The sequence below is a fragment of the Natator depressus genome, chromosome 5 (genome assembly GCF_965152275.1).
Source record: "Natator depressus isolate rNatDep1 chromosome 5, rNatDep2.hap1, whole genome shotgun sequence".
In the NCBI taxonomy this organism is placed as follows: Eukaryota; Metazoa; Chordata; order Testudines; family Cheloniidae; genus Natator; species Natator depressus.
Window position 1 is genome coordinate 43,398,557 of NC_134238.1, and position 16,675 is coordinate 43,415,231.

General features: G+C 41.0%; 1 protein-coding gene across 1 annotated transcript in view; it reads left to right on the forward strand.

Annotated features, from left to right (window-relative positions):
- SERINC5 (serine incorporator 5) overlaps positions 1-16,675 on the forward strand; it is a 61,886-nt gene that overhangs the window by 18,645 nt on the left and 26,566 nt on the right. Inside the window, exons 2-4 of the mRNA XM_074952666.1 lie at positions 5,341-5,508; positions 13,981-14,159; positions 14,494-14,576. Coding sequence (XP_074808767.1) covers positions 5,341-5,508; positions 13,981-14,159; positions 14,494-14,576 — 430 coding nt within the window. The remainder of the gene's footprint in view (positions 1-5,340; positions 5,509-13,980; positions 14,160-14,493; positions 14,577-16,675) is intronic.

The window sequence follows — 16,675 nt, forward strand, 5'->3', positions numbered from 1 at the left end:
GAAGGTTGTTAAACTGAAGTGTAAGAATGCATTGGAAAAAGAATCAAAGATTGTTAGGGATTACATTGCTTACAGCACCATTTGTTTTGGAAAAACTTGATCTAAATACATTATTTTGAAGAGAGCCATCTAGAACCAATAGTCTGGTATGACAACTAACTTTATGATGTGACATCAGTGTTGTCAGTATATTGAAGCTTTCAGAAATTAGACCTTCCACATGCACAAATAATGTTTAAATATGTGAGGTGGTCCACACTCTGAAAGTGGCAGCAAGATAAATCTAAAAGCTTATAAGTAGTCAGTCAAAATTTTTCACATTGCATTTTTGTTTCAGCACGAATGTTTTTCCATAAAACCAAAAAATTTTGTGAAAATGTTTGACAATATCACAGTTTTCTGGAACATTATTTACTGTTAAAATTTTATAGATCCCCCCCCCCCAAAATCTTTTTTGAAATCATTATTGAAATTTTTTCATTTATGAAAATACTGATTTCAGTAGGAAAACCGTTTATGCTAAACAAAAAATATGGACGGAAAATAGCAAAAATTTTAAAATGGGGACCGTTTTGAGCCCTGCAAAATGGAAATAAACTTTGCATTTTTTTGCTAAATGCTTTTTGACCAGCTATATTGACAATAACCTAAATTAGAAGACTTTCACTGATTTGGGCTGTTACTTACAGTACACCTGAAAATAAATAGCGTAAGTTGAGAAAGGGTTAACTTTTACTCTGGACTTTTGGTTTCCTGGCTTTTGTCAGTTTGTATGAAAGCTTTAACACTAGCTTTTTAAAAAATTTTTTTTTAAAGGCATGGTGAACTCAATGCAAAAAATTCCTTTTAAAGACAACCTATTCATGGAGAAGGGTACAGTACTGTCTATTTACTCAAGACTAAAGCAGCTGTTACAACTAACTGCAGTTAAAAAATCAGCATGTAGACCAGGGATTGGCAACCTTTGGCCCGCGGCCCGCCAGGGAAAGCCCCTGGCGGGCCGGGCCAGTTTGTTTCCCTGCAGCGTCAGCAGGTTCAGCCGATCACCTGCCACAGTTCAGCTCCCACCTGCCACAGTTCGCCACTCCAGGCCATTGGGGCCTGCAGGAAGCGGCGCAGGAAGGTATCAAAAGAAACTGTTTTGCACAGCAATCTTGAAGCTCACCACCTGCTCAGATGCATTTCTCATAATGGTTAAATGGAATATTTTGTGGCATTTCTGAGACACTTTTTCCACCAAAAGACATATTGCTAAATTGAGAGGTCCTGTGAAAACAGCAGGGAGAAGGAGCCTGTTGTATGGCTCCAGTCCTGCAAATACTTACACACACGCTTAACTTTTACTATCATGAGTAGTTCCACTGATTTCATCAGTGTACTCGCTGTCATAAAGTTCAGCATGTGTGTCAGTCTTTACTGGTTTGGGGCCTAACATGGTAAATTGGTTTTCATGCTGTTCCATTAACCTGTTTAAATCAAGTAGTGTATCTCTTTCTGAGGTTGAAGTAGGGAGGGAGTTCACAAAGTTATACTGGGTTTGCATATACTAGAAAAATGGGTCAAGGTTAAGATGGGGTGTGTTAACGAACCTTGATCTAACCATCATTGTCTTGCAGTGTGATGCTATTTACCTTGACTGAGTTAGGAGTCCAGGGTATGCCCCATCATGCTCAGTGGAGGTAACTAGTATTGCACTGTGTCCATGCAAGGAAAAAATGGTAGTTAGATCAATTAGCTAATCATTTTTCTATATATATATTTTTAATAGTGTAGAAAAGTTCCCATAAGGTTTCAGTACTGCTGTCACAAATGTGTGTCTCCAGCAAACTAACTGCCATCAGCAGAAGGATTAAAATGCCAATCTTAGTGAACTTTCTATTTTCAGGTTTCAGAGTAGCAGCTGTTAGTCTGTATTCGCAAAAAGAAAAGGAGTACTTGTGGCACCTTAGATTAGCAAATTTATTTGAGCATAAGCTTTCGTGAGCTACAGCTCACTTCATCGGATGCATTCTCAAATACATTTGTTAGTCTTTAAGGTGCCACAAGTACTCCTTTTCTTTTTTCTATTTTCAAAAATACTTGAGTTCCTCTCTGGTGAGAACTGTTCCCCTTGTGAGCTCTTGGGACATACACTGAGCAAAGTGGGTGCTGATTCCTTCTAATGTTTTGTCAGATTTCATCTGTATTAACTAAAGCCCTGACTGCTCAACATAATGGTCTGAAAGATGGAGGTATGGTTATAAATATTTGTAGAAAGCCAAGGCCTTGTTTTTTGTGTAATGCTTGTAATCGCTGTCAGACTTTTCTGTGGTATTCTAACCGAAGATAGAGTACAGACATAAGATTTATTAGTGTGTCAGTATGAATGTATGTATGTACTCTAGCCTAATGCCTAACTCATGGAAACTAGAACTCTGCTGAAAAATATTAATCCATAATGAATAAACTAAAATTCCTGCTTGCTTTATAAATTGAACCGTAACTATATTTTCAGTGATTGCTTTATAATTAAAGCAGTTAACTAGTGTAAAAGGTGGGGAGAAACAAAACATTTCATGACGTCTTCTCGTCTCTTGTCTTTACTATGTTAATGGAATCCACTGCTACCCCACAGTAGGCAATAGGTCCTGTGGAGAATTTTTTGACCCTATAGCTGCAGTTCTCAAACTTCATTGCACAGTGACTCCTTTCTGATAACAAATTATTACATGACCCCACGAGAGGGACTGAAGCCTGAGCCCACCCAAGCCCTGCCACCCCAGACAGGACGGAGACACAGCCAAAGCTTGAGCCCCACTATCCTGGGTGGGTGGGGGCCAATGCCCGACGGCATCAGCGCCAGGCACACGGGGCCTGTAACCTGAGCCCCTCTGCCCAGGGCTGGAGCCCTGGGGCTTCGGCCACAAGTGGCGGGGCTCGGGCTTCAGCTTTGGCTTTGACCCCGAGCAGTGGGGCTTTGGCTTCAGCCCTGGACCCCAGCAAGTCTAACACCAGCCCTGGCAACCCCATTAAAATGGTGTCCTGACTCACAGTTTGAGAACCCCTGCCTTATAGTAATAGAAACCAGGAAGCGAGGTGAATGGAACATACTTGATATCATGATAGTGAGTACATAATTTAGATTGCATTGATCATTTGTTAAAATTTTAATTCTTTGTTAGGGGTTCAAATTAGTGCTGAACTTGAAATCTGGCTTCCAAGATACAAATCTGTGAAACTTCTGTGGCCAACATATTGGTGTCAGCATCTTTTCCTCCTGGGGCAGGGACTGATTTTTATTGTGTATATGTGGATAGCACCTTGCAAACTGTGGGCCCTTCTGGAATACAGACAATCCTAATCAGTGTCAAACTCTGACCTGTGGCTGTTTAACTTAACCAGCTTTTTATAATTCCCATTGTTGTTTAGAATGTGTTACATGACATCCCCTGAATATGATGGGTGTCCAAATATTCTTCTGAACATAGCCAACTGTACCCTCAGAAGGAATGAAAAATAGTTTCCGGTACCCAGTATATAATCTGTAATTATAATCTATATGAATAGTGTGTTATAAGTATTCATTGCTTTAAATATAATGCTCCAGGGGCCTAGCACTGGAATAGCAGGCGTGTTTCTGGACATGAGTGAGATTTTACTGTCAGAACTACATAGCACCTGGTTCAAACAATGCTGTTCCCTTTCACTCTCATGAATGCCAAATTTACATACATTCCTAATTCTTCAATATAGCTTTAATCCCCAGGTGTTTGGATTTTTGTGGGTTTTTTTTTTTTTGGATACTTTTACTGGATACTTAAGAGAAATGGCCTCAAACTTAATATTGACTGAATGAAAAAAATCCAAGGCTTTCTTTATCCATTTTGGTAAATTCTGAGGTATCAAGGTTTGTCTGCTGAATGAGTAACTTGATTGAATGTATTTGTCTGAAGTGCCAAAGTTAGGGCTACCCACACAATTTTAATTTGATCCCCTTGTTCATATACAATATTATACAGTCTTTAATTACATGGTCACATACTATGAGACCTCTACTTTATTCACTGTGTGGGTCAGATGACGAATGAAGCAATGTGTTTAGTGAAGGAAATTGTTTTGAGTACCTCTTTCATTCATTGAAAAAGTTGAATAGTGAATGAGGCAGGGGTCTGCAGAAGTTCTTGATCATTCAGTGCAAATGTTGGCTTTGGGGGAATGGTATAAGGCATGTGGCCACATGCCTTATACCATCTGTCACGCTACATCTGTCATAGCTACATCTGTCACGAGGTACTCTCTATCTTGCACACTGAATGAGGTGGTGTTCCTAGAGAAAAGTAGTATGTGATTCTTTAAACTGTTAAAATGCATACACACAATGAGGCATGGCTATGTCTGTCTGAACAACTTTAACTTTGGCATTTGATGATTTGAGTGCTTCCTTCTGTAGCCATAATGTTGTTCACCTAAAATTGGGTTATTGCTGATTGTGCAATATCTATCTATCTATCTATCTTATGACTTTAAAAACAAACTTAACTTTGTATTTGTGGATAATCTAAGGTTTAGATTCTAAGCACTATATCCAGAATTACAGACACTCTTTTCTTAACCTGTGTACTACATACTTTTTTAACATTAGCTTTAGTTTTGCTTTGAGCACAGAGAATGAATGATTGCCTGCTGGTCAAAACTTCCCTAATTCACTCAGTCTTTACAATTATAAAACTTTCTGAATATTTTTATAGCAAAAAGGAAAGTACTCAAATAACAGGTCTGAATAAAGAGAGAGCAACTTTAACAAGTTAACGTCAATGAAGAGTACAGTATGCCTTTGATAAAAGGATTTAAACACTGAATGAGAAATTGGAGTCAATCAGTACAGTTATACACAGTCTTTGTAAGATAAAATTAATCTCCAGTTCAGATCACAAATTAAACCATCTTGTCTTTGTTTTTGTTACAGTTGCCATAGAGTTGATTCCCGTTTAGTGCAGGTCCTTTGATTTATTTCCTCTATCAGTGGCGGGAGTGTGTGTGTGTGTTTTGGGAGGTAGGGCATTGTCACTGGAGTGAATTTGTACTGCTGGATCAAGTGGGAGGATGCAGCCGGTACCAGGAGCTGCCTAAGAATGCAGAAAACATTTTTTAGGATGTCAGAAGTACATTTTGTTCCTACTCTCAATTGTGGAATTATTAGAGCTCATCTTGGTTTTACCCTTCACTGGCAATCAAGCAGGCCATCACACCTAGGATAATACATCCCCCTCCGGTTACTATCAGCAGCCCCAGCAAAATTAGTCAGTTAAAATGAGGTGATGCTGTCGGAATGAATAATATTGTCTGTTTCTGCCTTTCTAGTTGGCCTGTTGCTGTGGTACTGCTGCTTGCTCCCTGTGCTGCAAATGCTGCCCCAAGATAAAGCAATCTACGAGCACCCGCTTCATGTATGCACTTTACTTCATACTGGTAACGCTCATCTGCTGTATCATGATGTCAAGAACAGTAGCTACTGAAATGAAAGAGCACGTAAGTAACAGGGTTTTTTGGTAAATTATTTCTAAAGGGAATGATGGGGCTCTTTTTTAATGTACCCTCATGTATAGATGGCAGTACTGGAAGGGTATAGCCCCTCACCAAATATTTCTCTTGGTATATCCTTACAATGAGTCATTCTTGAAGCAGAGTTCCAGTCATCTTCCTCCCTTCCCTCTTTAAAAAATGGAAGTGGTGTTCTGCTCTCTCTGCCCTCCAGCTGTCCGTGTTTCCAGTTGGGTTTCATAAGGGAACAAAGATCTAATGACAAGCGGCCTTCTTCCTGTTTAGTTATGTGGAAACTATTTCAGTAAACGCTATACAGGCTTCATTTGGATCACTTGTGGGGTATGATAGAACAGCAGACCGATCTTAAAGCCAGCTAACACTTGGTGGACATTCTCTTCTCAAGGGTGGGAGGAGTCTCACCATGATTTCCTCACTGTGGTTTTTGCTGTTTGTCAGACTGTGAAAACAAAAAATGAATATTGTAAGAGCAAACAGAACAGATTCCAGTCTTTGAGGAGAAACTTTCTCTAGTCCCTTAAACATTCCTATTATGAGCCTCTTGTGGGTACTGTTTAAAGTTGCATCAAAGTGCGGTAGTGGGTTTAGCAGCAGAGAAAATTCAAAAGGGAAGAATAATCCTTGAAGTTTTGTGTTTTAGGGCTTGTCTACACTGGCAAGTTTCTGCACAGTAAAGCAGCTTTTTCTGCTCAAACTGCAGATGTGTACACACTGCCAAGCCACTTTGTGCGCAGAAATTCCTCAGTTGCAGCCCTGCAAAAAAAACCCCCACCTGGACAAGAGTCGTAAGGCTATTTGCGCAGAGGTTCAAGCGCTCTTTTGCCAGTGTAGACACTTGATTGCTTTCTGTACTGTAACTGGCCTTTGAAGCTGTCCCATAATGCCTCAAATGACTGCTCTGCTCATTGTTTTGAACTCGGCTGCCCTGGAGACATGCGCCCCTCCCCTTTCAAAGCACCGTTTTTGACAGCCATTGTGTGCTGTGCTGATCTGCTCCGGGACACAAAGCAAACCATTAATGTGGAATGCTCCTGCTGTTGAACATAGAGGTGTTGGGAGAGAGAGATTGCTGTGCAGAGCGCCCAGGGATGGAGGTGGGGGCTGATGTCAGGATTTCTCCCTCTCCCTGCCTCAGGACTGGTTACTTCCTGCCACAGTATGAACTTACAAAAAAGACAGCATGCTGACACACTCCCTGTCCCCAAAACACACTGTCTCTCTCCCACCCTCCATACACATGCACACTCCCTGTCTCACACACTTCTCCCCCACCACTTCAGTTGAAAAGCAGCTGGCAATGTAGTAGGAAGCCCCTGGAACAATGGGATTGGGAAACCTGCATCATGTGATGCTGTGCCTGCCCCATGAGGCATTGTAAACCCTTCCTAAAGCACACTGTGGCCAGTTGCACAGTGGGATAGCTACCACAGTGTACTGCTGTCTTTGCCATTGCAAGAGCGGCTAATGTGAATGTGCCCCAGCATCACGAGCACAGTGTGGACATGCAGCAGCGGTTTAATTCCAGCGTTTTAATAAGTGGTATAACTTGTGGCACAGAAACTTGCCAGTGTAGACATACCCTAAAAAGCAGAGGGGCTAGTTGTGATTGGAACATGGTTTTATGTTCTTTAACTCTTGTGAAGGGGTGCTAACACACACAGACACACACACACTCCTTTCATAAGTGTTCCTTGTTCAAGTGTTTGAGTCATCATGTTCCTGTGGTCACTACTCATCGGACGCTACCCAGACATTGTTCAGCTCTTTAAAGCTTCAGAAGTATACGGGCAACTATGGTCTAAAATAGTTCTTATAATTAAGCTTCTGTCACAGCCCTGGTCAAGCTCCCCTCTGGACACTCTGCAGGCTGCTTTTTGGGCCTATATGCTGGGCCTGTGTGCTTTTAAGCTTCCTGGGTCAGAGCCAAGGCCTAGCACTGCCTCTGACTTTGCATTCCTGGGCACACTCTTGGGGTGCAGCTCTTCAGTCTACTACCCCTTTCTGAGAGCAGAGATCTGGCAGCCTGTCTGCCTGGGCACCATAACTAGTGCTGTTTCCCTTTTCCAGAGCAACAGTCTTGAGGGTACTCTGGTTTACAGTTTACTACTTCAGGGACATGTGATAGCTGAGGCACAGAACATACACAAACTTTGCAAAAGTTCTTGTGGTGGTGTGGTTTGGCCACTTAACGTAGTTGTGCCCACCCTTGGTCATGTGGCGTGGCATGGCCTTTTAAGATTTTTGGGAGGTTTCAATGTAGACAAAGGCAGATAAAGGAAGCAGTCACTGGGAATAATCTGTATTTGGAGAAAACCTCTGCTTCCAATCTTCTAAAGACCTGGGATCTTGTAGAGAGGGTGGGGCAAGATTCCCTCTCCCATGCAACCAGAACCAGCTCTGAGAAAGAGGTCTGTCCATATGCTGCCTCTTGGCTCTGAACAGAGCCACATACCAGCCAAACAGTCACATACCAGCCGTTGGAAGGTTGCTGCCAGCTGAACTCTTCCAGGCCAGGGGGAAAAAAAGGAGTAAGGTGAAAAGGGGCCAGCTGCAGGTAAGCCTGTCTGAAACCCCGGTTGGCCAGAGGTAAAAAGCAGAGTTACCAACAAGAGTTGCTGTGGGCCTCTTGTGCCAAGGAGAGAGAAGCTGGGTTGGATATTTTCCCTTCCTCCTTGTCCAGGCCCAAGAAGGGCTGGGAAGTCCCCTGAGCCAAAAGGGCAGGACTTGATCGAAAGTTTGCAGGGTCTGCAAAATACAGTTCAAAATTTAAACCACACAAGACACATTCGTGGCCCTTCATTGTCCTGGTAACAGGCAAGACTACTTTTTTTTCAATGTGGTCTTCTAAAGTTTCCATTAACCAAGGTTGCCAGGCTTGTCTTAATTCTCCCCACTCAAATACAGGAGAAGTGTGTTCAGTCTTTGTTTAAAAAAATAAGACACCATTCATACTGGACAGGACACAGTCCTCTTATCCAAGTGGGGCTGGTAAATCCTGAGCCATGTTTCAAGTTTGAGCCACCAAAAGAAGTTATAAAAACAGCAAAAGGGGCCACATGGCAATATAAAAAAGCACACAAATAAACATAAAACTAAATTAGATATTAAAAGAAATGTGGAATCTGAATCCTTTATCTATGGTTTGTTAGCTTCAAAATAACTAAATTCAATTTAATTACTTTATTTAAAATATTTTACATTAAATGAATGTATTTGGTTATTTTATTTTAATTTTGGAATCTGATTATTTTAGTTTGCTGTATTTGTAATATGACTGACTATAGTACAAATATGATTAGGTTTGTATAGTAAATGTTTTTCAAATGATCACTATAACAAGGTGATATGCAAAATAAACATATTGTTGCATTGATAAGTTTTCATTTTTGTTTTTATATAAAAACAAAACATTTTCAATATTTCTCTTGTTCTGTCCACTTACTGTGTGCCTAAACCAGGGTTTAACATCTCTGGTCCTCAGGGATCTCCAACCATCCAGGTTCTCGTGCCAACCAGCAAATAATTGTTTTTATTAAAATCTATGTGCAGTGCAAACCAGTGGAATTCTCACATGCCTTAGACTTTAGTGTGAATTAGGATATGTAAGTGTTTCATATGCAGTGTTAAGCAGTGTACATTTTAAAACCAACTATTAAGTGCTGGATTAAAAACCTGGACTATTGGATGTCTGTTGCCAAGGAGCAATGATGAGAGTCCCTGTCTTAAGCAATGACCTAACATACCACCTTGAATCTCACTCTTTTTGTGCTGTAACTCTCACTCTTAAGGACGGCCGACCCTTGGCATCTCTGGATCTGCTCTTTTTTCTCCAGCCAGCTTCCTTTAACTTGGGCGGGTTGCTTTCAAAGACATCTCTCCCTCCAAGAGCCTTGCCTGTGTTCCTCCTCAGAGGAAGAACTCTGTGTCTCAGGCTCTGTTTTTTAAGATCCAGAGCGAACACCAAATCTTTGTTCAGCTTCTGGGGGAATTCCACTCCTTCATCCCCTGACCCTTGCAGAGAAATTTGCTGAAGCTAAGAGAATTGGTTTTCTCCACCCCGTTCTCCCAAGGTGTTCCAGTTTGAATGGGAGCCATTTAGTGACCTTCCATTGTCCCTGGACTGGGAGACACCTGACTCAGCTCTGACAGCACAAGGTGAATTCCACATACGCTGAGACCTGTTGTAAAATTTATGTCAACATAGCTATGTCACTCGGGTGTGTGAAATCCACACTCCTGAGTGATGTAGCTCTGTTGACCTAAGCCCAAGTGTAGATATAGCTAGGTCGACGGACAAATCTTCCATCAGCCTAGCTAATGTTGCTGAAGGAAGTGGTATTCCTACAGTGACAAAACCCTTCTGTCGCTGTGGGTTGTGTCTACACTGTTGGGTTATGCTGGCATAGCTACAGCACGGTAGCTTTGCTGCTATAGTTCCTGTGGTATAGACGTGGCATTCAGTGATACAGCAAGTTCTTAAAATCAACTAGAATTCGTAAGGTGTCCATAGATTCCCCAAATTGCCATAGCTCCTGACAGCACAACATATTAATGCAGGAGATCTAAACTTTGTTTCTGTTACAGAACAAAAATCTGATTCTGCTACTTAAACAGGGAGTGCATTGAATTTTCAATAATTCAGTAACATAAGACTGGAACCTAGTTAGTTTCTCCAGGGAATAAGCATCAAGCCTGCCTTTCTGTTTGAGTAAGGTGGTCTCAGAAGGGGTCTTCAGCCAGTGTTGCATTGGCTGTTTCACTGCACTCTTCTCAAAGCATGTGTTCCACGGCACACTCTGTTAAAGTTGCTTCCCAGTTTAATCAGCTATTTAAATTACTAGATTGATTCTGTTCTGCTTGCCTGTAGTCTGTATGGCTGACTAATACAGGCACGTTGTTTCTCCTTGACCTCTGGCTTTTTAAAAACACTTTAGTTTGCCAGAGTTCATGTACCATCTTGATTGCTTGACAGGAACTAGATTTTCATTTGTGGGAAGCTTGAATGGAGAGAAGTTGAATATAATCCAAGAAATTGAATTTTTTGAAGACCATTTACATGTTTATGCCAAAAATTCATAAAATCCATTTCTTTTATTAGTAAGGTTTTAATACAATTTGTGTCTCCTACAAAACAAATATTCTAATCAAAACAGTAAACTGTTTCAGGGTCTCTAAGCAGCCCTCAACAATATGATTTTCAGTAATGCCAATTTCTCTGCCTGTTCTTTTGCCTTGAAGGCTCAGTGGTGGGAAGAAATGGCACAAAGAGGAGGAGTTAGTATGAACTGGAAAGATAATTGCTCTTTTAAATTAAGAGTATTTGATGGTTTTGGATGAAAAATGAAGTGTATGAAACTAGGCTTTCTTTATCTGTTCTCTAAATTAGTAATAAAGCATGTTCTGGGATGTTTAAAGTTCAAAAGTTTCAACAGTTAATTTAAGCCTAGCCTCAGCAGGGTGCACCTTCAAATTCTCTATCCAGATTGGGAAACTGAGACATTAATTATGGACTGATATTTAGAGGTGGTTTCAATGGGATTTCTGAGTGCTCGGCAACCTCGGAAACCAAGCCATAAGCAAACTATAGTTCTCCAATATTTGTATAGTCTGACCATCTGTTAAAAATAGAGAGCTCATGAATTTTAAAACCTAGTCCCAGTGTTTTCTTCATCTGTATATCTGGTACATGACTTTGTGCCTGCTCTATCAGTTTAGAGATCAAATACTCCTGTTAATATTGTGAACATCCCCTTTCATGTGGAGTGAATATTTCCCTTTCTAACTCGCCTTTTGAAATTTTATTGATTTGATGATGCCATTTGAATGTTGTGCCAACCTGGCTTCTACATTTGCTGTAAATTTACTAAGTCTGAAACGGTTCTGTATCATTTGCCTTAGCAGCATATCTGTTAACTCAATGATACCTAAGACGCTTGTCTTGGGAGGGGACAGCTACAAGTGAGAGTTTAGTTTCGCAAACATAAGTTTTTTGCACTATCTGGTGTGTGTGGAAAAAATATTCAAATATAGTTTTAAAACTTTCATTTTAATAAGAATGTTTGTCTACCCCATGCACGTTGGGGAACTCTCACTACTTTGCATTCTGTCTAGGAAAACAAATCTCAGCATTGTCTATTTTATTAGAGTTTGTATCAGAGTAACATGTATGGACGCTAATCGGTGCTCCATCGTTCTGGGCACTGTACAAGCTCTCAGTAAAAACTATCCCTGCCCCAGTGAGCTTCAATCTAGGTTGTGACAAGACTCAACAGATGGATGAAACAAATGCCGTTGGGGGTAGAGGGAGGACATAGTGGCAGTAAAATCAATCAAGTTATGGTACAATAAGCAGATATCTCAGTTTACCACCCGTCTAGCTGGTACTGTTCTGTGGGCATCGTGTCTGAGATAAGTCTAAGGACTTGAAGACCTAGGCAGCAAGTTATACAGGCCTGTGGTGCCCATGCTCCACCAATATTCAGGAATGTGGGCCTGGCTCCGCAAACGTTTGGGCTCTGAAAATATAAGCCGTCCTGGCCATAGGACAGACCAGGGCAACTGCCCCGGGCCCCATGGCCTGGGGGGTTAACAGGGGGCCTGGCACTGGCGGCAGCAGCAAGTGACCCGGCCCCAACCTGCCCTGCCCTGCCCTGTCTGGCTAACTGGCCTGTAGTTATCCAGGTCATCACATTTACCCTTCTGAAATATTCACACAAATGTAGCTTTCTTCCAGTCCTCTGTAACTTCCCCAGTGTTCCAAGACTTATTGAAAATCAACATTAATTTTCCAAGGAGCTCCTTAGGCAGCTCTTTAAAAACTCTCAGATGCAAATTATCTGGACTTGCTGATTTTTAAAATGTCTGATTTTAGTAGCTGCTCTTTAACATCCTCTTGAGTTGGAACGGAAAATATTTCATCATATGATATGATTATATTACTCTGTTTTTCCCAAATACAGAACAGAAATATTTATTGAACACTTGTGCCTTTTCTGTATTACTGTTGAAGATTCTACAATATCTGTCTAGTAATGGACCAATACTATTAAGATGGTTTTTGTTCCTAATACACCTCAAAAACTCCTTATTGTCCTCAATTCTGCATTGCCATAGTCATATGATACATTAACAGCTCTGCAACAGGAGGTTTTAAAAAAACCTTTCAGGCTGTGGACATTTTTGGTTGATCTGGCATGTGGATTGACTGTTGCTGGTAGCAGAGGATTACAGGTGTGACTCTCCAAAGAAAGCAAGTACACCAACCCCTCACTTGTACGCTCCTGTCATCCATTTTTGTTTACTAGTGTTCTGCTTGCTCAGTAATCATGTCTTGCATGGCATACTAGCCATGTTCTGAAAGTATTTGGAGGTGAAAATCTTTCAAGAGTTACAATATGGCTTGAATCTAATCATCCAGTCTTCTGTCCATTTGCTCTCTGACCCTTTCCGTTTTGCTTTTCGAGTTGTCGTCTGGGACAAGCAGAGACCAGCATTCTTCCTTTCTTGGAGCTGCGCTGTTTCTTTATGTAGGGTATTATCTACAACCTCGGTATGTTTCCCAGACTCATTCTCTTTCTTGAACTCATCCGAGGCTGAGCAGCTGCTGAATTTATTTTTTCCGTCTTGTTCCTCTAAATCTTTGAAGAGAACATTTGCTAGGGCAAAACACTGTGTGTGTCAGCCTCTGTTCATGTAAGAAAAGTGAACTAATGATCCCCACTCTCATCTGATGGTGTATTGCTCTATAAGTCTCATTGGTTTAGGTTGGTGGCTCTGAGGATACAGAGAGACTTTAGTTTCCTCTAAATTAATGGTGTTTCACCCATTATAAATCCTTCTTTTGGGGATCTGCTCTAGCCATGGGGTGAGGTCTAGTCTGCATACAGAGACAGAGCACATAAATGGATAAGTCACAGAAACCTGCTTTTCAGGAGACATTTCGGGAGTATTCATTTCCACGTTAGTGTGGTGAGCCTCTGAGGCCAGAGTATGAGAGGGAACAACCAACCACACAAAGTTAGGGCAAGGCCTAAAAGGCAAATATTTAACAAGTGGCGAAAGGGATGGAATTTTCCTACCTTTTTGGCAATTTATTTTTAAAGAAGAGGTATGATGCCAATCTTCCTTTAAAAGTGGTGAGGAGTAGGGGATTGTTCCCCTTCACCCTGTACTGAGGCATTTGACAGGAGTTAGTAGCTGTCAATTGTGGCTCCAGACTTCCAATCCTTTATAATCTATGTACCACCTCACCTGTTGTATGCAGTTTACCCCTCAGTCCAGACTGATGGTTCAGAGTCACTGAAACATAACTTGTAAGTGTGTGAAATACATCCAATTAGCTATTTTTAAGTCAGCTGTACACATGTAAACTATATGAGTGCAATCTGCTTAATTATGGTAAATCCTGTTTAATTTTCTCACTGTGTGTGTGTTTTTCAGATTCCTTTTTATGAGCGCATCTGCAAAGGTATTCAAGCAGGTGAAACGTGTGAGAAGCTAGTGGGATACTCTGCGGTTTATAGGGTCTCTTTTGGAATGGCATCTTTCTTCTTTATCTTCTTCTTACTTACCATCAAAATTAACAACAGCAAAAGCTGCCGAGCACATATTCACAATGGGTAAGTTTTAGCTTGTTCACTTATTTTGCCCTCTTCTAAAATCAAGCAATAAATCACATTTCCTGTGTAGTGCTAGATTTCCATACTGCATTTCTTTTTGATTATGTATAGTGTTATCAAAAGCATTGAGTTAATTTTGATGGTTTGTTTGACATATGTACATAAGCGTATAGAAGTGAATTCTAAGTTGTATTCAGACCGGTAGTGATTCCTTTGTACCAGAGAGCAGTAACCACTACTTAAGGCACAGCTGTCCTATGAAACAGACAGAACTCCTGTTGAGGACTTTTAATTTCTTTTATAAATAATATTCCACTTTGGTTTTGTCTTCCAGGTTCTGGTTCATTAAGCTTCTAGTTTTGGCAGCCATGTGCTCAGGAGCTTTTTTCATTCCAGATCAAGACACCTTCCTTAATGGTACAATTTTATCTTTCTGTATGCATATACCCTTTCCGTTTTGCTTATATGAGTGCCTATAACTTTAACAGTAGAGACAGATCGGTTATCTCCCGAACGTTTATGCCCAAATAAATTTGTTAGCCTCTAAGGTGCCACAAGTTTTCCTCGTTCTTTTTGCTGATACAGACGAACACGGCTACCACTCTGAAACCTGTATTCCTTGTTACGGTAAAGCAATGATAGTGCTAGTAGCTGAGTGAATGAATGGGGTTGCCGTAGTTTCACTTCTATTTATACAAAACTAAGAAAGTTAAGAATATTTTTAACATGTTATATACACATGCGCAGGGTACGTGTGTGAACAAAATAACAAACTTGTGCTGCCTTGCAAGCTTTTGGATTTACAGATAGTCATAACGAGTGCTGAAAAATGTAGACACTTAGGAGTATACAAAAATGTGTTGGGTTTTTTTCTGGCTGACATAATTAGCTTTATGCTGTGGTGTTATAGCTGTGTTGGTCCCAGGCTATTAGAGGCGAAGTGGGTGAGCAAATAATTATCTGTTAACAGAAGTTGGTCCAATAGAAGATATTACATCACCCACCTTATCTGTATAATTAGCTCTGTCACAGTCAGCTGAATACCATTACTTGCAACAGAGAGAGCTTGTTCTGTTCATAAGGTGGTACCGTAAGCTAAGTAACACAAAACATAAAGCACACTGGAATCCTCTCCTGAAAACTAGCAGTGACTGACTGTAATGAGACAGGATCTTGTAAGCTGTGTGGAAACTAAACAAATTACATCTAGTAGTAGAAAATTAGATTTCTCGCTGAGATGTTGTATTGCCAATTTATTTATTGTGGATCCTGTTTCCATAGTAGTGTCTGAAACCGTTTTTGTTAATTGGGAATATAAATTGGTAGCAGTTACTGTCACTAACGCTGAGAGTGGTTTGAGAATGTTTTTTCTCAACCATATGTAAATGTCAGCTTTGGGGGGAGATTTTAAAAAATTACTTTAGGGAGTTAGGAGCAAAAGTCCCACTGAAATTCAGTGGGATTTGTGCTCCTAAATATAGCCCCGCACAGATACAAAATTCATATCTGCGGATATGGATATCCACATATATAAAGCCGATATCCACAGAGCTGCAGGGCTCTACCATGAACCAGAGTGGGAAAAGAAGCAGTATGTCGGGCTGCTGCTCACAGGAGCCAGCGCCCAGCCTGGGCAGTTCCCCTGGCATGGCAGTACTACTCCCAGCCCTGCCCACTAGCACCACCAGGGACAGCTCCTGGTGAGTCTGGTGCCCACCCCAGTTTCATGAGGCTGAAGTTAGTTACGTATTCCTTGTTCCTTAATCTTTAAACACCCACTGTATTAGAAAGTGATGGAATTCTAGAATATTACTATTTGGAGGCATTCGTGATTCCAGGTGCGCCTCAGTGACCCTTTCCACTGTACTGATTCTCTGGAGTAACATGAAAGTGTGTAAGTGGAGAAAAAGTAGCTTTTGAGTCAGGACATGAACAACAATCTTTTGATGATTCTAGACAGGAAACACTTCTCCCCCAGTCTGTTTTGCACAGGAAAAAATCAAGAACTATGTGCTGGTCTCTTTTTGTGTCAATGTCTTAGGGAAGGGTGTTTGGAAGTTCCTTCAATCCCTTCTCCAAACAGGAGGCATCTGCTGCATACTCCACCTCCCAGAAGGTTTCTGTAGCTCTTCCCCTCTTTCTATTTAAATAAAATATATATGTATTACCACTGCTCCCTGCCCCATCAGTTTGGCTGGGGAGGCATCATGTGCAACTGCATGGTTTGCACAGCCCTATTACTAGCTTTGTGTGTGCGGGCGCACACACAAACTGCAATGTAATAGGGCTGTGCAAACCACCTTCTGTGATAGGTATGGTTCTTACTTGGAAATCTAGGTACCTAGTTACTGAGTAGGGGTGAGGAGCCTACCAGACTTCTCCCCTCCCCCTCACATACACACACAGCCCATTCACACCTTCAGTTTTGTACTCCACTTTGCTGACATTTTTACAAAAGAACTTCATGCTCATTAAACTAATACAATAGCTTATCAAAACTGACAAACAAATGATAG